Source organism: Phodopus roborovskii, unplaced genomic scaffold (assembly GCF_943737965.1).
Source record: "Phodopus roborovskii unplaced genomic scaffold, PHOROB, whole genome shotgun sequence".
NCBI classification, from domain to species: Eukaryota; Metazoa; Chordata; class Mammalia; order Rodentia; family Cricetidae; genus Phodopus; species Phodopus roborovskii.
In genome coordinates, this window is record NW_026126433.1 from 30,114,637 (window position 1) to 30,141,448 (window position 26,812).

At 39.7% G+C, this 26,812-nt stretch overlaps 1 protein-coding gene across 2 annotated transcripts in view; it reads left to right on the forward strand.

Moving 5' to 3' along the window:
- The window catches only part of Astn1 (astrotactin 1), a 304,509-nt gene that overhangs the window by 159,565 nt on the left and 118,132 nt on the right, over positions 1–26,812 (forward strand). For both annotated transcript variants that reach the window (XM_051186059.1, XM_051186060.1), the window contains exon 8: positions 5,872–5,956. In XM_051186059.1, the coding sequence (XP_051042016.1) occupies positions 5,872–5,956 (85 nt within the window). The remainder of the gene's footprint in view (positions 1–5,871; positions 5,957–26,812) is intronic.

Sequence of the window (26,812 nt, forward strand, 5' to 3'; positions counted from 1 at the left end):
TTGTTTTAGATGCTTGAGTTTGAGATCAACTACAAATATACCAGAGAAAGGACAAAAGAGTTAAAGGAGAGAAATCAGTTGTATTCCCTCTTCCTATAACCCCATCATAATCTCAGAACTCCTAAAGATGTGTGTGGGCCCATAAAAGAACCAGGGCTACAGAACACTTGCTGGTTAATTTCAGGTCCAGCCTTCCCCTCCACTTATATTCTGACACTAGGTTACATGTGAGGGATGGAGCTCAGAGACCAACCTGGACAATTATAAATTGCCACTGGCAAATGTTCTTATGATCATCCCAACTCTTCAGACCTTCTGGCTATATGTTGGTTTGCTTGAGAAAGGAGAGACAAAATGTGTTTTGTAAGCACTGTGATGGTCCTTTAGTAGGTATTAGTTCCAGACTATGGGAAGATGCTTTTAAGTAAGGTTCAGACTGCTGAGGACATCACACAATGGTCTGTGGTCCATCTGCTTTGTAATGTCAGGTGGGAAATGATTTTGGAAAAAAAAAATCATGCTAGGCAGTGTTTATCAAGAGCTCATTATGTTATTCTCACCAAGCTTAGACAATCAAAGCTCCCTCACAACCCTACAAAGTAGACAGTATCTTTATCTCTACTTTAGAGAGATGCTGACAAACTGACTTAACACCACTGCCTAGTTAGTAGCTCAGCTGGACTGTAAGCTCAGAGTGCATGATATACCAGAATTTGCATGCCTGGTCATTTTGTGATGTTTCTGGTCATGTTGCCCTTCTGGAAGGGAAACTAGATGGTAAGCTTAGGGTTAGTTTCATTCCTCCTGGGTGGCTGTTGAATGCCTCAGTTTCTGATGAGGCTTTTGGCCAACTGCCAATCTTCTTGCCCACCCTGCCAGCCTGGCCCCTCAGCATCTCTGGTTGAGTTGAGATAATTACAAAGCATTCAGGGCTGTGTAGCTTAGTGTCTCCATCCTGTCACAGGCTGATTTTTCCTCTGGTTACTAAGGGGAATGCTTTGTGGTTGTTTGTTTTCATTTTGTTTTCTGATGGCAGACTACCTACTTGAATCGGCTTTTCTCCTTGCTCATTCCAAGCCTCTGCTCTGCCATGTGAGCATCGGTAGAAGCCGGAGACACCTGCTTCATTGCTCAGTCACATTAATTCTGTCCATAGCCTCCATTGCCTTTTTCAAGCTATGCAGGGTTTTCTGTTTTGTTTGGTTTTGGTTTTTTGTTTGTTTGTTTTGTTTTTTAATGTCTACAGGAAGCACAAGCATCCATGAAAACTCACACTTGAATGTTTTAATATTGGTCTAATATGTTCTTCCCAAGTCCCTACCTCTCCAGATCTTTCTATGGGTAGCACAAACAGGTCAAAATGTATCAGACAATAGAGGGGCATGGACCAGGTTTCCAGGCAATTCAGCCTCAAGCTCTATACTTGCTCTGAGCCACTGTGTGCCCCACCCCTGCACTCCATCTCTCTGCCTCTGTCATTGGGCATTTTTAACCCAGTTAATTAGGAGAGCTCCATCCCCGTTTTGTTGCTATAACTTAGATTGTATACTCATTCCCAATTCACCTCTGTAACTCCATTAAAGCACCTTCTTCCTTCAGGGTGAACTTTAGCCTGTTCCCTGCCCTCTCTCTCTCTCTCAGAGTTTTGTGGGGGTCATTCAACCCTGGGCCTACCCCTTTTCTGCTAACTCCCACTGGTGGAGAATGATTAGGCAATTTTGTATCATCAATGTCCAGACGGACATTTCTCTTTTTAGACAAACGATAGCCAGTCCTATTTAATAAAAGCCAACCACTTCTTGAAACAGTGTGATGACTCAGGGCTTTTGGTTTTGTGTGGTTTTACAATGAAAAAAACTCGTGGTGAGCCCTGCCAAACCTGAGAAATCCTAGCTTCAAGGTCTTTCTTAATCTTTAGATGTGATTTGTGACACAGTCCTTCAGATATAGAATGGGAAATGAGCAAAGGCTCTGCCTGTTCATCATGAAAGGTGGCTCAAGGTGTTTGTCCTCAAGGTACCAAGCAAAAGTAGGTACGGAGGTCTCTATCTCTTGCACCAACATCTTGTAGTGGACTTTCTTCCTTGACAGTGTGAGCCACAGAACAGCTCTTTGCAGCCACTGTGACATGTTACACTCTCCTGATTGGGTACTTCTCCGTGGCCGTGACATGTCTTTCTGTTGGATTTCTATGTACACCACCACAGAGTCAGCGCCTCATGTGTTCCCTGCCATCTGTCACAGCAGATGCGGAGACTGTAACACTTCGGCTTAGGAGGGCATCCAACACCCTTGTGGGGTCTTTAAAATTCACAGCTAACAGTCGGAGTCTGTGCTTACATGAAACCCCTCTTAAAGTCAAGATTTAGCAGTTGGTTTCCATAGTAACTTTCCTCATCAAGTCTGAACTCCTTGCAGTATAGATGGCCAAAATGGTTTAGGAGGAATAAAGAAGAGGGAAGTTTGGTGGATTCCAGGAATGAGGATCTGTTGAGAGGCAGATTTTGGATATCCCCAAACTCTAGCCTGGTATGTTTGAAAATCTCTGATTCTCTGACTTTGGGTGGCATATGCCATTATATGGGGAAAAGTTTTATCTGTTGTCAGCAGTGTATCCCCACATGGTAATAAGTGATGGAAGCCTCATGTGGAGATAATGACCATGAAGGCAATTTGAGAAGGTAAATGCACTGTACAAATGGTAGGCATTTACGTCATTAGGAAAATAGGTCTCTGCTTGAACTTGGAGTTGTTACTCAATTTATTTTTACATGTTTTGTGGTAACCAGGTATTAAATGTAGAAGAAGCTACTCTTTTATCATTAATCCTTAATTTTAGAGAAAGTGTCCAGCTGAGACTATTCTTGTTTTGTGTTTTGTTTTTGAGTAAGAGTCTCATACAGCCTGAGTTGGCTTAAAATTACTCTGTAGCTGAGGATAACCTTGAGCTTTCGAGCCTTCTACCTTTATGTCCCCAGTGCTGGGATTACAGGCATTCTCTACCATATCTGTTTTGTGTGGTACCAGGGATGGAACACAAGGTCTTGTGCATGCTCAGCAAGTACTCTACCAATGAGCTACCGGCCCGGCTCTAGTTGAGACCATTCTGGGAATCAGAATGTTGTACTGGATACTCTCCTATGAACATACCCTCTTTCTTAGCATCCTGTTCATGTCTAATTGGCAACAAGGACAATCAGAAGAATATATTTCCCACAGGAAAAGATACATTTCAACATTTAACCCATCAATTGGCTTATATATCTTCATATTTGGGGGTGTTGCTACCTATAAACCAATCAAATCTTTATTTGCTTTTTTCTTCTTATTGTGTATGTGTGATATATCCTGTGTGTGCACATGTATGCAGGTACATCTATGGGTGTTCATTTGAAGTCTAGAGATCCATTTCAGCTATCTTCAATTACTGTTGTCTATACCTTTTTTGTGTTTTGTTTGTTTGTTTGTTTTGACACAGGGTCTCTAACTGAATCTGGAGTTTATCCCTTCTGGTAGTTCACCCCTGTCTTTATCTCAGGAGCTAGGGTTACAAATATACACAGCCATGACTGATTTTCATATGACTGCTGGGGGATCCAAACTCAGGTCCTTATACTTGGGCAATAAACAATTTACCATGAAGCCATATTCTCAAGCTAAATATTTTAATAATTTAACTTTGAACTGTAGTATTATGGTTAATATTGACTGTCAACTTTACAAGAATCATGGAAGAAACAAGCCCCTGAGCACATCTAGAGGGGCTCACTTAGATTAGGATAACTGAGGTGAAAAGACCTGATGTATGTATGTATGTATGTATGTATGTATGTAAGTATGTATGTATGTATGTATGTATGCATGCATGTATATATGGTATTATTCCATCCTGGACTGCATATAAAGCAGCTGAGTACCAGCATTCATTGTCCTCTGCTTCTTGATTGTAGATGTAGCCTCCCTGCCACTGTGATGGACTATATGGGTGATCCAAAATCATCCATAAATTGCTCTTGACTACTATTTGTCACAACACAGGACAAGCCATTAATGCCCACAGTATTTATGACAAGCCTACCTGTTAGTGGAGATCAACCTTATCTTGGCCCTGTATACTTTACAGTTTGGACTTTGTACTTTATTTAGAATTCTTAAGGGATAAAGCCCTATTCCCCTTTTACTTTGCTTTTTAAATATTAGAATCTGCTTTTTAAATCTTATTTATCTTTCCTATTATCAAAAAGTGGCCATCATTGGCATATTTTATCACCAGCAACCTAATTTCAAGCTATATTTTCTGATGCTTCACTTTAATGCCCATGATTATTTGTAGCTATTACCCAGTACCAGTTATGATAATAAATTTGGACCTAAAGTGGGTCAATACATTCTAATATAGCCATATTAAATTCAGAATTTGTCAAAAATGAAACAATGTACTGATCTCTAATACTCCTTAGATTTATCTAAAACTAAGAAGTTACCTATTTTTACTGCCCCCACCAGTACATTGAGCTGAGTGTTTTGGGGATGGGGGTTAAGTGACTATTATTTGGTATAGGTCCCTGAGAGTCAACAGCTTCTAGGTAAATCTTAAAATGCATGAGCTAATTTTTTTAATGAAAAAATGTCCTGTTCACACTGTTCAGACTCTTCCCCCCTATCACATATATTCTCTCCATTTTTATTAAGTTTTGTCTTCATAAAGAGGAAATAGCATTTAAAGCTGTTATTCTATTTATGCACATTTTAAGCACCTCTTCCTTGGGAGATAAATAAAACTGTATACGTATTGTCTCCTCAGGATTTGGCACCTTTGTAAATTTGTTATATACTAATTTCAAGAAATCACACTTTGTTATTTCACTGGTTGTAAATCGAATAACCAGCCATGGGAAGATTAAGAGCAGATGCTTTAGTGTAACATGTCATAGTGGCTCAGAGTCAAGCAGCATCATATGCAAAAGCAGTCACATCAGGAAACAACAGCTACTGCCTTCAGGATTGGTACTCAACAGAGCAATGGGTGCTAACCCTTTGGGAAGTCACAAGTTTGCTTCTTAACTGGTTGAATGTCATGCAACCCTGCCGGAGAAAGGGTGAAATCCACAAATAGTTAATCTTGTATGCAATTCCAGAAGGTCATTGGACCTCTTGGTATGCAAAAATAAAACTAACAAAAGAACTCCCATAAAAGTAATGGTGAGGAAGAACAGGAAGATTCTGAGCAATGCAGGGTGTAAATGATGCTTGCTGAGTAGCTTTAAAAGATGGCTAGATATGTCCACTATAAAATTTAGTCCCTATAAAAGCAGAAGAGAACATTGCAACTTCCTTTAAATCCCAGTTCTATGGACTCACAGCATGGCATGACAATAGTTTCTCAAGTGACAGAGTCATAGGTTCAATTACTAACTCATTGTTAAAAGGCTAACAAGTCTCAAAACTTTTCTGAGTTTTGTCTTCCCTTTTCAGCATAAAATAATAACAGGACCTAGGCTTCAGATTCTTAGAAATACTTGAAATAGTTCACACATGCAGACTTTACACATTTACCCATCACTTGCTAATTGCCAAACATGAAATGTCCCCTTCATCAAAGACTTGATGGTCTTTGTGTATCCAATGTGTACACACTAAGTATTTTTCAGTTAAGATTTTTCAGTGTATAAATTCATCATGCATTGGAAAATGGGGAGATTCATTCATGAGGGTAGTGGAGAGGGGCATGTGTGACATAGTGGGGGTGTATCCTATTATTTATGCTATTAATGAATCCAGGGTCTAATCTGATCATTTCACATCAACTTAAATACTGTCATGGTGGTTTATTGACTTGTATTTCTCTTTTCCTCCTACTCTGATCCTAAGGGGAGTGTCTGTGCTACGAAGGCTACATGAAGGATCCTGTGCATAAACACCTTTGCATTCGGAATGAATGGGGAACGAACCAGGGGTGAGTGAGATAACAACTTGGCAGTTCCTATGTCACAGCTTTCTCACACAGACATGACAGGAACAACTGTGTACAAAGAAGTAGAGTCCATGGATGGCTGAATTCTTAGCAGTCTGTAGTAAAATCATCACTGTGTCTTTCCATAGCCATGTCATTCCAATGACGTCCATGTCATACATTCTTCCATCTATGAGTCAGGAGACAATGCCCCTGACTCGCAGGCCTCCAGCCGCCAGCTGGGATCTGCAGAAGAAGCTGTCTTTCTCCTCCTTTCCATTCCACATCCATCCATGAGAATTCCATAGGCAGAACTTAGCTGGTGATTTTGTTGGAGACTTGAGAAGCCACACAGATTCTGCTGTATCTCTCTGGGAATTTGATGAATCCTTCAAGAGACTGACAGACATCAAAACATGTGGTCACCAGTACTGTCATCAGGGTGACATATGAGACTCAGGAAGTGCTTTGTGCTGAGGAAGAGTACTTGTGTCACATTCCCAGTTACCATAGTTCTTTGTATGACTTTTACTTTCCTGAAACTACATGTGACTACTTTATCTATTGCTTATTATTAATTTTTATACGTTTGAATGTTTTTGTTATAATAAAACATACATAGCATAAATTTACCATATTAATATATTTTTAAGTTTATGACACAATGAAACTAAGAAAACCTATGTCATTGTGGAATCATTACCACTATATGTCTTGTGATTTTTGGAGCAAGTTTCGGGTTTTGTTTTGAATTCTAAGAGCTTGCTTTGTTCATTGGGCAAATGGTGAGAAGGATCAGCAAATGTTAACTATAATAGCAATCAATAGGCTAGGGAGAATCAGAAGGAAATCAGGAAAAACATGTTGGCAAGTGATTTCCTGGACTGCAAATTAGATCCGTGTTTGCAGCTTGACAAAGTGAAAAAATAAATAAATAAACCAATGTCATTTGTGACATTGCCATAAAGGTTTTCACTCCTAGGTCAATGGTCAGCCCTTTCTACGTGATTCTAATGAGTCCAAACCTAGGCTATTCAGTGTAGTCCTGGACCTTCAAAGCAATAAATATGGTGACAAATGGGTGAGAGTTTGGAGACAAGCAATAAAAATGATTGAGGAGCCTGAAGGAGTGATTTATGATAAGGGGAGAGAAGAACTCAACTCCGATGACTTAGCCAGCTGATGACTAGTCAAGGTTTGATAGATGCCCTCAGATGTGGGAGAGGGCAAATGTTCTGGAACTGGTTGAAGTTGAGGAATAAGAACAAGAGTAATTAGGAAAAGGAAATCTGAGTCACAAGTGAGAAAAGTTAGGGAAGCCAAAATATCATGAAATTCTTGTGTTAGTGAGAATGAAGGGCTTGATATGAATGGAATTTGAGTTTTTTTCAGATAGGCAGTCCACAATTTTAAAGGAAAGTGTTTGGTGAGAAGAGTAGGGACCTTGGCTAATAGACGTCCAATGAGGTATGAATATAAAATGACAGTCACTATTTAAACTCCTCATTGTGCCCCAACTCTCATTGCTGCTGAGTTTGCACAGTTGGAGCCAGCCCTTTAGCTTATGTGATGGCTGAGAATCTCAGCTGACCACGATTCTCACAGAGTAAAATGTTGTAAAAGGTGATGGATAACCGCCTCTCTATCTCATAGCCTGCAATCCTGCCACTGAAGAAAACAACTACGAAATATCATTTCACATTTGCTCTAAATGATCCGGCCTAGCCCTCTGCAGTGATTGGATTTGGTGGTTAATCACTCAAGCCTCCACATCCCTAGCCTTGCAGACATATCTTGTGAGGATGGGCCTGACTTCACTTGGTAATTGCAAAGCCTTTGTTATTCCCTATGGCTGGATGGGGAGACAGTCTTAGGATGCAGACAAGAGCCTCTGGGGAAATGGTAGAGGTCCCAGCACTATTGTCATTTGGAGCAAGATAGACTAAAGCACTGAACTGCAGACTGACGAGAACATTAGCCCCAGGAAATAGACAAAGACACCTAATCTGTCATTTCCATCTCTAATTTCCATTATTCTATGATCGTCACTGTCTATGCGGTCTCGTTGTGGACACTAATGAAATCATAGAACAACTGTTAGGAGGAGGGAGAGGAGTATCTTGAGGACATTGAAACAGGAGTGATAAGCAGCTCGAGGTTATATTTATAAAACAATTCCAGACAAATGGAAGCATTTTTCCTTCTGAAATAAAAAAGATGAGTGAAAAGTAGAAGATGCCATGCATCATGATTTAAATCACGATACTGAACTAATACCATGTTTCTTTAGCTGATTTCCCCCCAAATTAATCGAAATTGGTTTGAATGTAAAGAATGCCACTTGAATTGAAAACTGACAGATTTCCCAATAAGGATACATATTGGATGTTATGAAAAAAAATCAGTGATAAACCTTATTTTTCCTGGAATGTTTATTTAATGTTCTAGACCATGAAGGTGAGCAACCCATATAAGGGGTACTGATGTTTCCCTCCTAACATTCTGATATGGCCTACATTAAGACTGCAGTAGGTTAAAGGCAAAAAAAACCAAATCTAGGTCTGGTAATTGTTAAAATCTTTTGTGAGAAATTAAGGTTGATATGCCAAAGTGGAAAAAAAAAGCATTTGTGACTTTCAGAAAAACAAGAAAATTGATCATCGACATTCATACAAAAAGTTACAAATGGGTGCTTCTGTGAGACAGAGGAGTGCATCTGAAACTTTATACAGCTGCTGCCTGACTCTTACTCATACAGCTCTGTGTGTGTGTGTGTGTGTGTGTGTGTTATGAGTGTGTCTGTGTAAATATGTGGTGTCTGTATGATTGTACAGTGTGTGAGTACATGTGCATGAATGAGACAGTTTATAGAATGAATCTCTCATCATTATGTTCTATCATTTACTCTTCAATTCATTCATGTTTTCAGCAGATGTTCACCACATTACTCTTCTGGAGAAGAACATACATGGTTGCTATGCCTGAGAATAAGGTGGAGTTTCTGTTCTACAAGAACTAATAGTCCGCACAGGAATATGGGTATATAACAAACAAATATAATGAGCTCCAAGACCTACCGCAAAAACAAAAAACAGAAAAACACAAATTTTTGAGTAAAGGTCAATGAGAGCATACTTAAGGGGTGACTTAGGTAAGGTTGAAGATCAGGAATAGAGTTTCATGGAAAAGCCAGATTTGTTGTTTTGCTTTGTTTTGTTTTTAGCTGTTTTATTTGGTAGGTAGAGACATGAGGAACATGGATTTCCAGGAATAGTAGATAAGTAGCTCAATTTAGTTTAAATGTGTCTTGAACATGGCTAGAAGAAAAAGCTAAAATGTTTAAAAGCTAGCTTTCAAAGAGGTCTTGCTTACTGAAGCCTTGAACACTAAAACCCATTTACAGGATCCTAGAACTGAAATAGAGGGTAGGTCCTCAAAGGAGTTTGTGTATCCTCTTCCTACATAGTAATTTGGGAACCCTTTTTAATGAACTCAAATAATTGTTAAAACACACACACCAAAAAGAAGCTCAAAACCTATTGGAATTGTCTAGATTTTATTTATCTAGATTTTTCAAGTAAAATACATTCCTGAACCTGTCTTATAGATAAACAGCAAAGTATAACCAAGAATTAGGAAGCCTATGTCCAAAGTCTCTTAAAGAGTTGTATTGCAGTAATTCTGGTACCTCACTCCTGCCAGCAATGCCCAGGAGAAAGCAAGCAGGTTGTGACATTCATGTATTGATCTACACAGTAATGCCAGCTGCTCCAACTTGCACATGTGAAGAGGTCCAGGTGAAAGATTATAAAATAGTAGAATTCACCGCATAAGATGAAAATTTTCACTAAAAGGAAAAATTAGTTTCAGGACTATGTAAGGAAAGTTGTGGATGACAGAATTCTAATGAGTCATTCAAAGAACATGGGCTGTTTGAGGTCACATCCTTGGTCTTTGATGCTGGCAACAAAATCAAGCATCTCCTGTCCTAACACTCTGTATCAGCCAATGGCCAGGGAGAGAGGTCAGGGCTGGAGGGTCCTAACCAGTGCACAGGTGCAGTGTCTTCTGTCTTTCCTGTGGGAATTTTCCAGGTAATTGCTTGCCTTCCCATCACTGTGACTGCATGACACAGGCAGCGCTTGTTAGAGTTTGCATTTGGTATTTGTTTGCCAGGACAGCAAAGACAAATTGAAAATGTTCAGATTAGAAATGAAAACAATAAATGAGTGTGGAAGAAACAAGAGAGATTGATTTACATGTGAATATCAGAGGAGGAAAGAGATGCCCACATTTATTTAGATGCTTCAGAGTTATTAAGAAAGGCCATAAGAATGGCTTTTTGTTAAATTAAAAGTGTACTCAAGGGCCTCTAGATACATCTTTCAGAATACCACAATTAGATTAAATTCATGCTTTTGGAGATTCCTGGTAAATAATAGTCTGATTACTTATTCTGGCATCTCAGCTGCAGAGGGCAACACCAAGGAGATTCTCCAATAGAGAAATATAAGCTATCACTGGGCTTCAATGCTGAAGGGTAAAGACAGAGTGATAACTCATGAGATGGGGTGAGACCTGCTGAGAGAAATGAGCAGGTGTTTTTTCAAAGGATTTAAAAGCTGTTGTCAGGAATGACCCTGCTCACTGAGTGTCTCCTCTTTCCATGGCTGCCCAGGGAGATAACACCTTTCACAGGACATTCTCAGATCCTGACTCACTAACTCATACACGGTCTTAAAATACTGCCTTAAAATGGCCTTGTCATTGTTCCAGGTGCATATGTACTTCTGTTCCTGAAATGTTTACATTCTTATTTATTCAGTGGTTACAGCTTGGGCAGGGAATCCAATCTGATGTGGATCAATGTCCCATATAAACCCACAATGCCATGTGTGTGATTGTATGGTTACAATGTATGTGCATATACACATGTGTATAAACACACACAAAGGCTGAAGATTGACATTAGGTCTCTCTCATAATTGCTTCTCCGAATTATTGTTTGAAATGGGGTTTCTCATTGGAGGTCACCAACTGGCTGGCCAGCAAATCCTCAGGATTCGCCTGTCTCCACTTCCCCAAAGCTGGGATTATAGACATGCCCCCTTAAACCTAGTCTTTAATGTAGCTTCTAAGGAGCTGAACTCAGGTTCTCATGCTATCTGTGTGTCATGTCCTAAAGAGTTTGAAGAGAGGGAAAAAAAAAGTTATTCACAGTTATGCTAGAGGCCACAGTGGAGCTTTAAGTCCACCCGGGTTTGGGGCTCAGATCAGACTTTTTTGAATAGCTACGAACCTCTTTGGAAATGACTTAAGAGTTATAGACCTTAGTAATGCAACAGTCCCTGAATTTGGGGAATCTATTTCTAGCCCACAATCTGGCCTTTATTACCCCACTCCCTTGATTATTTCTGTGTCGCTGAGGTCATCCACCTTCCCCCAACCCTCCAGATAGAAGGCACAGCAAGGCCACCAGCTGCTGCCTTATCTTCAATACCTCCCCACCCCCACCTTTGCTCTCCAGCCCAGACCTCATTGTCTGTGCCCAGTTCCTGTCACTGCCATGCCATTCACAAATGGGATTATCTTCCCATTAGCTCCTCACTCCATCTCTAATGATTGTACTAATTCTTAACAAAGGTTTCAATGAATTTATTTGCCCATTTATTTGGTTTTCCTTTTTTCCTCCCCTTCTGTTTTTATTTGGCTTTGTCTTATCACTTCTCCCTGTCTCCCCCTCTTCCTCCAAGAATCAAAAGCAATGCTGCTGTCATTTTCCTCCTCATTTCAGTGTTAGAATATGAGAGGGAGGCTCTTGGAATGGAGCTGAAATCTCCTGGTCCCTTCTCTTCAGATGATGTCTGCAACCTCAACCTAATTCCACTGAGAATCCACAGAACAACCCCACCCCCCAGTGAGCAAGCCAGAATTTGAAAGTGGCCCATACATGCCAGGACCTTCTCTAAGGCTTAGTCAGCTTCTCCCCCCAACCACCAGATGGTTTGGGAAACTCTGAACCTCACTCTTAGGGATTTTCTCACATGAAAACACATTTTATTTGACCAATTTTCATGAAAACTGTATGGCCAGTCACCTGAGTATAGGAAGGCACTTAGTTCTCTGCAGATAGACTAACCTAGCCTATGGTTTCCAGGGCATGGCACCTCTGTGACAAACAGTATGTGTGTCTAATCTGAACAAAGGCCCCTGTTGAGCTACTGCTGACTCTTGAGTCATTTTGGATAAAACCCTTGACTCCTTTCTTAGGGGCAGTGCTTAGATCTCTCTTGATCACTTGTTGATGACATAAGATCAAGCTATGCCCAAGTGAGTGGCTCCTGCACACCAGTGCAGACCATGGAGCAACTAACTACTTATGTATCATGTTGGAACTGAATTTCTGTCTTTGTCATTTGGTGATTTCAATTTCATTGGTCTTGGGGAGGGCCCTGAATCTATAGAATATCTCTGTTGTTGGTTTGGTTTTTAATAGGGATACAAAATATGCATGCATGTGTATGAGCATGTGTGCATACGTGTGTGTGTGTGTGTGTGTGTGTATAAATGTGGGTGCACATGATTTTGTATGTGGAGGCCAGAGGACAACCTAGAGTGTCATCCTCAATAATACTGTTCACCTCTTTGAGGCAAGATCTCCCATTGGCCTGGAGCTCTCCAATTAGGCTAGACTGACTGGCCTGCAAACTCCAGTGATCCTGTGTTCTCTGTTCTCCAACTGCTGGAATACAAGCATGAGCCATCACAGTCAACATTTTCACATGTGTTCTAGGAATCAAACTCAGATCCTCAAGTTTGCAAGGCTGTATATACTTTATCAGCTGAGTTGTCTCCTCAACCTCTGAGTGTGTAGTTTTGACACTTTCCCTGAAATAACAATGGAGCACAGCCAAATGTAAGAAAACTTCATAAACAAACAGCTTCCAGGCCGCTGGTAAATGGAGGCATTGTCTTGCCAGTATTTTACCCGCTTCCAGAGAAAATAAGAGTGGTTCATAGAATAGTAACTAAAAGGTTATTTTCATTTACTGATCAGGAAATGGAGAGCCCCAGAGGTGAAATAACTTTTCTTAGACCATATAATTGGTGGCCAAGCTGTATAGTAACAACTGACTACTGGAGATAAATCAATTGGATAAATATTTAAGAGAGAGGAATGAAAAGTGTGTAATATTCAGAGACTCAGTTATTAGCTCTTGGTGGGTGGCAGGCTTGCTTGTATTCATCCCTCTTCCCAGGGCAAGTAAACTCATCTTTATCACGGGCTCTCCACATTTGAGTGACAGGCATCCACCTACAGTGCTGCCTACCCTCCACAGGAGCGGTGACACTCTACCAGACTTCTGACTCTGCCTAGTCCAGTCAAGGCACCATAAGACTTATTTTAAACAGTGCCGGAGGCGGGAATACTCATATTTCCTCCAACATGACCACCAGGGTGAAAAAAAATCAACCTCAATTTACCCTCCCATCTGCTCAAGAATGGAAGATAAATTGTTTCAATTTTATAGAAATGAATGTTTTATGTCTTGCCCATGCTTTCCAGAGAGTGTCCTGAATTCATATATTCTATTGAATGCATGGATGTTTTCCACTAAAAATGCTCCCTGTGTCCTCCGTTTCCTTGGGTTCCAGTTTCAGAACACTAGAAGGATGAATGCTGTGATTTTTCTTCCCTTTGGGGACTTGAGCTATTTATTTTTTTTTTAATCAATAGAAAAAGAAATTCACTCATTATCTTATGTCATTGCCATTTGTGTGTATTACCTCTAGTTTCCTTTTCTGTGCATCAAAAGTTCTTGCTACCACCACCTCTTTCCATCTGCATCTATTTTGTTCTTTCTCATAGTTTAACAATGAGTATGCCTAACCTTTGTAATCATGAAAAGCAGAGAAGATCCACAGCAGGTCACAACAACTATTCCTACAGTGCATTATTTTTCTCAAAGTTTTCCATAAGGTAGTCAGTCTCTATGTCTAATGGAAAACTCTCAGTTTTAACCTGTTACAGTGAGGAGCTAGAAGAAATTCACAGGCTCTCAGTCTAGCATTCAGGCCAAGTCTTTAGTACACACACCTCTGTAAGTCAGTATAACAACGGCACATAGTATCTAACACATTACTATAATATTTAGTATAATACTACAACATCAGTGTCCTCAGATACTAATGCAATGCTAATGAATTCTTATCATTTATTGCACGTAAGACTGAATGTCATACTGAATAGTTTTTAAGACTGTATCTCCATAAGAATCTGGAGAGATGGCTTATTGGATAAGAGCTCTTTCTTAGCAAGCATATGGACCTGAGTTCAAATCCCAGCACTCACAAAGGCACCTGGGTATGACCATGTGAGCCTGGCACTCTAGGGGGATACAAACAGGATTCTTGGGGCTTGCTGGCTGCCATACTACCTCCATGTTCAGTGAGAGACCTATCTCAAAGGAGTAAGACAGAGAATAACAGAGCAGGACACAAATACCATTCTTGGGCTTCCATAGAAATAAATAAACTCTCTCTCTCTCTCTCTCTCTCTCTCTTTCTCTCTCTCTCTCTCTGTGTGTGTGTGTGTGTGTGTGTGATCTGTATCTTAACAAAAATCCTACAAACTGGATGTTTTTAAAGAGATGGGCAATTAGTGATATTTATACCACCTACAATTTCTGTGAAAGCAATTTCCATAAAACTAATCTTAAGGTTTGTTCTTCCTAAACAAGTATTCTAGATTCTAGTTCAATCACTCATGCTGTAATTATTTTCCTAAGCTTTAAACATTATATATAATTTCAAAAATTAGAAAGTAAACATTTTGTTACAGCGTAGCTAGTTTTGTGCTGAATCTTTTGTTTTGCTTCATATAAAAGAAGTGCATATGGCAGAAAAAAATCTAAAAAAAAAAAATCAGCAAAAAGTAAAAAAAAAAAAACCAAAACCATGTACTTGCTTGAGCACACGCACACACACACCTCAAAAAACTATGGATGTGTGTGTATGTGTGTGTGTGTGTGTGTGTTATGATTTGAAATTCAGTTGTACATTGGTCAGCATCACATGGAAGTAAACAGAACTCCTTGCACTATGACACCAACATCCAGGTTTTCATTATATAATATTGGAGTTCAATAATTAGAATCACCTTTTCCTTCCCAGGTAATCTCCTTCCCACCTAGTTATAGTGGCTACTTTTGTTGTTTTATAATAAGTAAAAAATCAAGGTTTAACTTCATTGGTGGTCCCGGAGCATCAATGCAAGCAAATCTCCCACAACCCCTAGTTTATTAACCTTTCCACACTGAGATGAGTTTGTTGGCTTGTGGAGATGCAGCCAGTGCTAATCTTGCCACTTGTGCCTGGCTTTTGCATTCTGGAGTCCCCAGACTTCTGTTGTAAAGGTCTCTGAAAAGAGGTCACAGTTGAGCTGTACAAAACCTGAGGTTACATCAGCCCAATTAGCTCTAAAGTTGCAAGTCTCCCATGAGGCTTCCAGGATCTAGTTCTCAGCATGACGTCATCTGTCCATCCATGCTAATGTATAGCAGAAACTCTTTTCTCTATAACCATGTGAAAATACTGGCTTTAAGAAAAGTCAAGGTTCACTTCTATGAGACGGTCATCAGAGAGAATGTCATCAACTCTGGGAAATCACTGTCTTGAGTTGAGTAGATGTTACTAGTGAATCATAATACTTCACATGCATTAAAGCATTTCTGTCCTCTGACCTGCAGGTACAGGAGTAAAACTCATGATGATCATAATCATAACTACAAACTGGATTCTACTTGATCTTTGCAGCCAGCCTTTTACATACTTGTATTTCTTATTTTTCTGGTTGTGATGGCAAAATATCTAACACAAGCAACTCCAGAAAGGGCTTATTTTGGTTCACTATTGGAAGGTAGGGTCCATCATAGTGGGGAATGGCAAAGCATAAGGTGGCCACGTTGCATCTGCAGTTGGGAAGCAGAGAATGATAAATGCTGATGCTCAGCTAGCCTTATCTTTTTCATGCATCTTGGGACACCAGTACATGTACTGGTGCTACCCTCGTTCAAGATGGTCTTCCCACCCCAGTTAACTGAACCTCAAAAGACCCTCAATTATATGTTCATCTCCTACGTCATTCTTGAATATCAATTACTAACACACTAGTAGTTGAGGTTTAATTCTTACTTCAAAACTTTAAGGGAAGATTTTTGTCTACATTTTACAGGCAAGAATATAAAATCAGATTCCCTACAGAAGACTTTGTTTGGTCAAACACTTCAAGGGCAGTTGTTCCCAAGAGTTTCAAAATGAAAGCAGGGATGAGGCTGAAATTTAGCTTTAGATTTTTTGAGGACAGAGACTTCAATAGGTGAGACTAGTTTAAAACAGTAAGTATGTGTTCTGAGTTGAAAATCTTTCAGAATGACATAGCATCCTACAGAGGATAACAAGTCACTAGAGGGATCTTGCTAGAGGCCTAAGCACAGTAAGTGCCATTGGCTTCTGTCCAATTGAGGTAAAACAGCACTTCAGCTAGACACAGGCTGAGGGGCCCTAGGCTGTGACTGTCTATGGGGACAGGCATTTGTTGCTGATTATTTTTGTGCTATTGTTAGTGCAAAGTCGTGGCCAGCATTCAGCCACAGTGACTCATCTTAACAGAGTGCATGCACCGCCTTTAGCAGGACTCCATCCAGGGGTCCACAGTCACCCACCTCCTGACACAAATAAGAGTGAATGGAACACTGGGACAGGTCTTTGCTATGGGAAACTTTTATAGCCCTTGCCCAGTGAGTCATGAGTGAATAATATGTTGTTCACATCTGAAAGACAAGCTTACCCATTTTACTCATGCTACCTGACCTAGGGACCAGTTCATCTGGACATACTCAGAAGTTTTCTCCCAGACATAGTCTTGAATATTCTTAACACACTACTCGGGTTTGCTCAAACTATTTCCTGTTAGGCAGCAAACTACATAACACCCATCTACTAAGGTTAATATTTACCTACCCATTTTATTATTTGACTTTAGGTATGGGAATTGAATTCAGAACCTCTTGCATGTTAGGCAAGTACTCAACCCCCAACCCTCATCCACCACCCTCACCTGTTCATATTTAACCTTTATGGGGGACAGTATAGCATAATGTCAAGGGTAGACTCTGACAAACATTGGCTTAAATCTTCCTTTTACTTAATAGACCTATGCTTCTGGCTAATTTTATGACTTTTATAGGCCTTGGTTTCATTGTCATTAGCAATAAAATAATAGTATCTATTTAATAAAATTGTAAGGATTATTGAGAAAACCTAAGATGTGTTGCACTCAGTAATATTCATAAACATGTGAGTTCTGGATCAGTATACAGTAAATGTCCTCCCCAATCTTGTTTAGAATTAGTTGTAACCTATTTTGTCCTCCTGTGATCTTTCATCAAATGATGCAATTTTAATGTCAAATTGGCAGGTTAGTCAAGCAGAACCTATCACCAGAATGTAAATTACACAATGGGAAAATAATATCTCATGTGTCATTGCTTTGTCATACCATAACATACTTCCAGGAACATAGTAGGAGCTCAATCAGTATTTGTTAAAAAGTGAAAAGATATGCCTATCTTAAGAAGTTCTTCCTGGAGCAGTGACCGATTTAGGATTATCAAGTTTTCATGTGGTTTGGGAAAGACATAATCAGACCTGTTTTCTAAAGGTAACTACAGGTCTTATATAAAACCTTATTAAATTTTAGCTCCTCTCATGGAAGTGGTGAGTCACATATCTAATTTTAGGGACAAGAACAGGAGTGTATCAGCTGGATCACTGACAAATCTAGAAACTTAGAGTCACAAGCCCACCTCAAGGTCATATTATCCAATATGCCACTCTGTGTAGACATCCCTCCCACAGTCCTTGTAGCAGACGGGTTTCCAATCACTGTTTGGTAGGGACAGGTACAGGTACAATGGTATTTGATGATGCAGCTCGTTCTATTGTTGTAATATGGATCTTTGGACTGAATAAAAATATATTTCCATGTGACTTTCACCCATTTGATCAGCTCTGTCCTTTAGAATGAAAAGGAATGTACTTAGTTCCTTCTATGCTTCACTGCTAATTCCTGTGGTAACTTGATGTAAATTACAAAAATATGCTGAACTTTTGCACAGTGTAGGGTGAATGTCTGAGAACAAATAGTATTGTCAGGTGCAGGCTGGCTGGATCTTAAATCTCTGATGTCTTTCTGTCAAAATGCCTAAGTCTTAAAACTATTCTCTCTCTTACACACACACACACACACACACACACACACACACACGTATGTGCGCGCAATGTATGATGTGTACATGGAGGCTAGAGTTCACATCAATTGTTTTCCTCAGTCACTCTCTGCCTTATTGTCTTGAATCAAAATCTCTCACTAAGCCTGAAAAAGTTCACTGGTTCTGCTAGGCTGGCATAGTCAGTGAGCCTCAGGGGTCTGCCTGTCTCTGTGTCACCTGTGATGAGATTATTCACATGTACTGGCTTTAACACAACTCAGTTAGATTAGTTAGCAGTGTATTTTTTTTATTTTCTCTTTTAATCATATTTATTTTTGAAATAATATTATAATTATAGTAACCGGCCTTTCCTTTCCTATCCAACCCCTCCTATGTGACCTCCCACCTTGCTCTCTCTCAAATTCATAAAATTCATGGCTTCTTTTGGTACTGAATAACTAATAGAGGGACTCTTCCCAGAAGAAAACTATTTCTTAGCGTTCCTTTGTTGCCTATAGCTCTTTATCTAGGCTTGAGGCCACTAACTAGGGTTTTCCAACTAGGTCCTAGGAGTGTTTGGATTTTGAAAGAAAACCACATGATGAAAAAGTGGACAGAGAACTAAACTGCTTCAGAAACTACAAAGTACATTTGAAGAAGTCATTGTAGTGCCCCATGGCCCTTACAAGTGAGGAATGGAGACCACATGTCAGGGACATCCTTCTAAGTGATGAACTATTCTAGTTGTTTATCTCTGACACCTGGTTTTGGCAGTAGCAGGCCATGTTTGTTAAATGTTTTCTTGGTCGCAGGCATTACTTATAAGTGCTTTATGAATATGCACACCAATTCCTCAGCAAGTTTTGGGAATGAGGAAGCTGGGACACAAGGGAACCCATAACTTGCATGGTAGGAGTAGAAGGAGGTGGAATGACCTCAGCAGTCTGGCTGCAGGCAATCTGTGAGGTCTGAGAATCACTGTGACCACCACAGAAGCTTGCAGATCAGCCTCTCACAGAACCTCCTCCCAAAGTGGACCCAGAATCCTTTGCAGCCCTACTGGGACATGTGTTCACACCTGCCTCCTTCACTTCTCCAGGACATTTCTTCATCTCTAGTTCCCCAATTCTACCCTTCCTTTTTTTAAGGCCAGCCAAATAATTGCTCCACTATAAAACTTTCCCAGCTCCCACTTTTGAATGCTACCTTCATCTTTGTCTGATTCAGGCTTGTGGCTTTCCTGTGCCACTTTGTGTCCCATTCTATTTTGTCTTGACACCCTGTTAGTTAATAAGGTTTTTGAAACAAGGACTTAATTTTGAGGATCTTTCTCAGCTGTACACAATGGGTGTCCAATAAAAAAATTAATGGCTTCTAGTGATATTTCTAATATTATGAGGTACAGACTCACAAGGTAGATGTTTATGCAAGGGTCATGAAGGGACTGTCTTGATTTTGCATGTAACACATCACTTCTGCAAGAGATTTCTTCTTTGCTATCCACCCTTTAATGATCCAGAAGCTCTCTTTATTCTAGTTTATTTCAGAGACAGGAAGTGTTAATCTATATAGAACTGAACCAGAAGAACATAGGTTAAAACTCTACAGATCATCTTGGTCCAATTCCTGGCTTTACCCTTATTAACTACCTACTTCCCTTGAACAAATCTCCCTACAGCTCCATTTCCTCTCCTATGAATTAGAGTCATTAATAGTAACTATTTCACAGAGGCCCAATGAGATGTAAAGTCTTCACCCAGTATTCACAGTTGACTGGCTCCAGTAACCCTTCCCACACTCAACCCCAAAAAGGCTTGTGCCCCTGTAGAATCTGCATTTGATCGATGTGCATATTCTCTTATTCTTTAAAACATCCCTGGCTTACTTACAATAACTAAATACACGGTACACAGTCAGTAAACTATTCTGTGCTGTGTTGATTAGAAAACAACAAGAAGGAAGAGTCTGTGTTGGTTCAGTATGAATGCAATTCTTTCCAGGTTGCAGAACCTGAAGACTGACTGTTAATGACAGAATCCTGGAAAGCAAAGGGTATGGCTCCTCGAGATGGTTGGTATCACCAGTGACAATAAAATTAGATGGTTCTTCCTTTCAAGATGAAGGTCTCCAGCTAGCAATAGACATAACACTTGCTCGTGAAATGATTTTCAAGAAGAGCAGCCTTGCTTCCACTGTCCAAAACCTCTGAACTTCATTCTCTGCTTAGCAGTCCAATGGCAGTCTTGGTTTTATTTAGTTTGGTTTTTTTATTTACTTTTTTTTTCCCACTCTGCTAGCTTCATAGATACTCCTGTTCTTCAAAAACCTTGTCTTAGTCTTGTCCAAATTGTGCTTTGCAGTGGGCAGAGGAGGGTGTTGTTGGACACAATATCCTAAACATGGGCCTCTTGCCTAATTTGCAGTCAGATGTTCCATGGAAGTCCCCAGCATGGCAGATGCCCTCTTTGAAGTCATTAGTCTTCACAGCAGGGAGGGAACATCATCAAAGACTCTGTTTCCCAGCACCCCCTGCTGCACTCTTGTGCACCAGAGGATGGGGGGAGGAGGAGAGGAGCCTATACATGCATTAAGTCTACTGTTTTCTGGGCCTTGAATCACACAAATCCTTTTAACTGAAGCTGAGGGAGAAGGCTGATGATGCTATCTCAGAATTTCTCCCTATTCTTGCTATCTTCAGCTAATTTAGAAATTAAATTTACAATGGACTGGAATATAAAATATAGGTCATGGTTGGGGTTTGAGTTGGTAACCTAAGGCCCTATGAGATGGGGGTTAACAAGGAAAAGAAATTTATCTAAGTATATAGATACTGAAAATATAATTGATAATCACTATAAGCTGTGAGGCTATAGAAAACAATCTCTCTCTCTCTCTCTCTCTCTCTCTCTCTCTCTCTCTCTCTCTCTGTATATGAGAAGATTAGTAGGGCCGTAGTTTGCTTTTTGGTTTTTGGATGTTGTTATTATTGTTTTGGTTGTTCTTGTTCATGCTGTTTTTCTTTTGTAGTTTGTTGTTTGCTGTTGTTTTGGTTCTCTCTCTCTCTCTCTTTCTCTCTCTCTGTCTCTCTTTTACTATGACTTTGAATTTTACTTTTTATTTATTGTGGACCTAGGGAGCATCATTATTTCTAACTTTCTGCTTCTTGTGCCCCTTGGAAACTATTTGGCTAATGTGAATAAAATAATGTTTAACACAATTATTTTTTTTTCTGAGATCTTGTTTTAAATTTCTGCACAAATTTGGGCATTAGATTTCAGTGCTGGTATCTGAGGACTTGAATCAAGCAAACCTGCCCTGCTCTTTCTTTGGAAGACCCACAGTGATACTCCATCATAAAATTCTTAAGTAAAGGAGAGTGACATGAAGTCCTGGTCTCTGGAATACCCTCTTGAAGTTTAGCATGGAGCATCCCCCACCACCGTGTTTTTAATTCATAGATCTCTCACACATGCTTATAGATTGATATATATATATATGTATATATATATATATATATATATATATATATATATATATATATATATATGACCACAACTATCAAGCAATGGGCTTTATCTCTCCTTATGTCATTTGACAGGCTGCTATCTGGCTCCCACCTCCTTAATTAATCCGCATGTCCTTCCTCTACAGGCAACAAAGAGATTTATCATAAAGATCTACCCATTTCACATTCTGTCTCAAACTCATCAGTTGTCTCTATGGCCCTACGGAAAAGAAATGTGAAGCTGTCAAAGATGAGTTACAAGCTTTCTCTGTTCAAGTATCTGTCAAGCTCTCCATCCCTTTTACTTCAATCACTCTCTACCCTAGATGCTATGATTGTCTTTTGCAGAGGATGCAGATGTACCATGATATGTCTGTGTCTCTACTACTTCTGTCTGTAGATGTGTAATGTTTTGGAAGCCTTTTCTTACTTCTCACCATCTGGATACCCAAGCATCTTATTAGTGTTTAAGTCTATATTGAAATGACCCTTTCTGCAATGCTGACTAATGCTATCCAGTCTTGTGGAAGCCCTCTTGCCTCTCCTGTTATCTTGCTATACACATTAGTATCTATGTTATTGGTTTCAAATGATAATTACAATAATCTGGTAACTATAATCATCTCTGTGTCTATCTCCCTGTGCCCCTGCTCCACCAAATTGCAAGTTGAGGGTTATGTCATTTTCATTTTTATAACTCTGTGTTGTTGGCTGTCACGTTCACTGCTAAGCACCAAATAAATGTTCATGCAATGAATAAAATAATGGTTGCACTTGAGGTTAAGCATGCAAGTTCTATCAAACCTCTACATGATACCTAGTATTTATTTCCCTTCTGTCTTCTAAGGAGAAATCAGTGTTTTATGACATGGTATTCTTTTATGAGTTAACTCATTTGTCTTCTAGGAGACACTAAAATAGAGTATAGCTATTATTTATTCACTTAAAAAGCCATTACTGGTGTCTAAGGTATTGTCTTTGGTACCTGGGAGAAAAAGATGGATAATAATAAATAGCCATCATTCAGGACTTATAATATATGGTAGACCCTCTTCAAAGCTCTTGATTCATTTAGTCTCTACAACAAACTTATAAGTAGGTACTGTCCAGGTCTATCTGCATTTTATAACTGGGTAAATATTCCTCAATTAATATTGAGAATACATCCCAATTTATTATATGCTGAAAATCTCATAGATCAAAATGTATTTAGTCATGTGTGGTGTCTCACACATATAATCCCAATACTCAGGAGAATAAAGTTCAGGTAAGCCTGGACTACATAGTTAACTCCTGCAATCTCCTGCTCACCCAAACATTTACTTAAGACACATGACCCTATGAATTTAGGATTAGCATTGGAGAGTATTACCTAGTCACCTGACAACTGTGTGACTTGACTAGGAGCTGTGACTTCATCCAATATTACTATAGAAAATTGAAGTATAGTTTCTACTAGTTGCATTCAATACCCCCCCCACACACACAATAATGTGAAGTTAATCATCCTTAAGTGTAAAACTATCTGTATGAGGTTGTCCTTCCCTAAGGACCCTGAAAACAATGTATATATGAAGATGTAATCCTATTGAGAGGGAGCAAGGCAGCTGAGATTGGCAAGAAGAAAAATCAAATCCAAAATGATGCATAGTTATCTACCCAAAGCTTTATATGAAGACCATTTTGGCTATAATATATAGAGGATACACAGGCTTTTTAATGCATTTTTATGTATAACAAAATAGCATAAAATGGGTCATTTATAAGCAATAGAAGTTTATTTAGCTTTAGAGGCTGGGGAGTTCAAGGGTGCTAACATCTGACAGTGGATGTCAGATGCTACATGTGACAGGTCAGTGGAACAGGCAACCACAAATAGGAGCACAGGTAAGACAACTCACTTTTATAGGAAGCCTGCTCCATAGAAGTGGTTCTCAACCTGCTGGTAGTGACACCCTTGAGGGGTCAAACAACCCTTTCATAGGAGTCACCTAGGGCCATCAGAAAACACCAATATTTACTTTATGATTCATAACAGCAGCAAAATTGTAATTTTGAAGTCTGGCAATGAAAATAATTTTATGGTCACCACAACATGAGAACTGTACTAACGGAAGGATGAGAACCACGGCTCTAAAGATAACTTACCTATTTCTGAAATAGCATTCATCCATAAGTCAAATATGTTTAGGTAAATAGTCTCTTAAAACTGTTAAAACAGAGTTTAAGTTTCAGCAAGAAACATTCCAAACCATAGCATGCCATCCCTGGTCCCCTCAAACCTGTGTTTTTCTCACATGCAAAATAGATTCATTTCACCTGATAGCCCCCAATTCTCAATTCATCCCAACATAAAGTTCAAAGTCCAAAGCACAGCATTTCATCTAAGCTGGATGTGAATAAAGCATAAACATGATTCATTCTGAAGCACGTTCCTTCCAGCTGTGAGACTGTGGTTTCAAATTTTCTGCTGCCAGAATGCAAGACAGGATAGGAACAGAGTGGGCATTTCTGTTCCAAAGAAAGCAATAGAAAATAAAATGGGGGAAACTGGTCCCAAGGAATCCCCAAATCTAACAGGGAAGACATTGAGTCTTAAAGCAAAAAGGTGTCATTCCACCCCATGTTTCACAACAGGACACACTGGACTTGGCTCCCAACCCTCTCACTGTTCTGTCTTTATGTCTAAGCCCTATTTCTCTAGGGTTGGAGTCTCATTCACGTGGCTCTCCAAGGCTGCCAGTTCAAGCTGTTATTTTTACCATTCTGGGATTTTGAGTGTGGCCCCATCTCTATAGTTTCTCTACCCAGAAGCTCTTGTAGTGGCTCTACTTCTTTGGCAAGTGTCTATCTGGACATCCTCCCCATCAGCATCCTTTGGATCTTACCAAGGATAACTATGCTCCTCTAGCTCTTACATTCTGGAAGCCTAAAGACCTATGGACATTAAGACTTTGCCAAGGTTTGCCCGTTCTACCTTCTAGATCAACAGCCACAGTGATCCAGGTCAGTTTGAACCTGGGGTCAGTTAAGCTGTGTCTTAGTAACACTCTGCCAGATTGAAGAGCACAAGCACCAGGAGGCTCCAGGCATTGAGCCCATAGAAGATCTCTAGATCTTCTCTTCATAAACCATTCTACCCTTCTAGTTTTCTGGGCCTGTTAGAAGGGGGAGCCTCGGTGCTTTAACCTCTTTGTTTAATGTTCTTCCTTTATTTGGGAGCAGATCTGCAGTACCAGTATTTTCTCCTATACATTTTCTTTTTAAACTATAGAAAGTCAGATTCCAAATTCTACTAATCTGACTAAATTTTAATTACACATCTTTAAATCATTTCTGTTCCTATTTTCACTACATGTAGCTAAAGTAACCATGTTAAAGTAGCAGTTTGAATGCCTGGGGGACCATGTATCCTAATTCACCACTCCTGTTTTGCTTTCCATAAAGTTCCATATGGGACATAGACACAACTTTATCAAGTTGTTTGCAGTTGTGTAACAAACATGGCCTTTACTCCATTTTTATGTAGCTCACCCTCAGCCCCCCACAGAGACCTATTCTGATTGGGTGGAGTTGACGCCACAGAGGTTCATGTGCTTGGAATTTTATCCCATTGTTGCAGTATTGATGCAGTGAAACCTTTTAAGAGGCAGGGCTGTTGGGAGGTGGTCAGGTCATAAGGGAAGGCACCTGGTTGGTCTTTCATACTATGACCTTAAGAGAGTAGGTGGTTATAGAGTGAGCCACCCATGCATTTTGTCTCTTCTGGACAAGTGTACGTCTCCTAAGAATGGCCTTCACGAAAAAGACTTACAGCAGCTTTTCTCTACTGACTCCTCCTTCATCAGAATCACTCCTAATGCTGCAATCATACAAATATAGGGTTGCTTTGCACAGTCCTGACAATTTATCTATGCTTTGCACATTGTCCATTTCCAAAGGCACTTATTGCAAATGTTTGATATATCAACACCTGTTCTATTCCTAGCCAGTTTCCCACTGCCTTGACAAAATACCATAGACTAGGTCATTTATAAACCATGTAAGGTTTTTTTCAGTTCTGGAGCTGAGAAGTCTAAAAGCATATGCTAGCATCTGGTGAGGGACTCTATACTATATCACAACACAGAGGAAGGACAAGTGGCCACATATGCTCCAGAGACAGGAAAACAAAGCCAAGTCATATGTATAAGACATCTTCTTGCCATAATTCACCCATCCTATGAGAACATAAATGACCTTCATGATCTAAGCCAGTGGTTCACAACCTATGGGTTACTATCCCCTAGGCAAACCTGTATCCCTACAAATATTTACATTATGGTTCATAACAGTAGAAAAATTACAACCATGAAGTAGTAATAAAAATAATTTTATGGTTTCGGGGTCACCATAAAATGAGGAGCTATATTAAGGGGTCACAGTATTAGAAAGGTTGAGAACTACTGACCTAAGAACTTCTACAGCTTCTATAGGCCCCACCTCTTATTACACTCATAAAGGTAATTACATTTCAACTGAAGTTTCATAGGGAGTGGGTAAGCCATGGTACAAGATTTGTGGAAAACGGTACTTTGGAACAGTCCATATTTCGTGAAGAGTTGGCAGGAAGGGGGATTTATTAGTTTTTTTTTCTTACCTAATTTCTTAAGAGTTGTTAAATTCAATTCCCATGCACATCAGAGCTAAGGTATTCTCTCTCTCTATCCCTCCCTCTTCTTCTCTTTCTCTCTCCTCTCTCTCTGTCTCTCTCTCACACACACACTCTCTCACACACACATCTATTATAGTGATCTTGCTGGATCCCATATATAATTAAAATAGAACTCTAATGCAAATGGGACAAAATCTCAGCCTATGGCAAATGGGGTCTGATAAAGCCCTCACCAGCTTAGCTTGGGCCACTTGAGTGTGTATCTATAACACAGATACAGCTAAATGTTGTTAGAAGATGGATTTCTGGGAGGGGAATGTCCCTGGAATAGCTACTAGATATGGGGTGGGGGAAACAGAGCTTTGGATACAGATCATCCTGTTCCCAGTTACCTCTAACTCATTCCACAGAGCTTTCCCAGAATACTC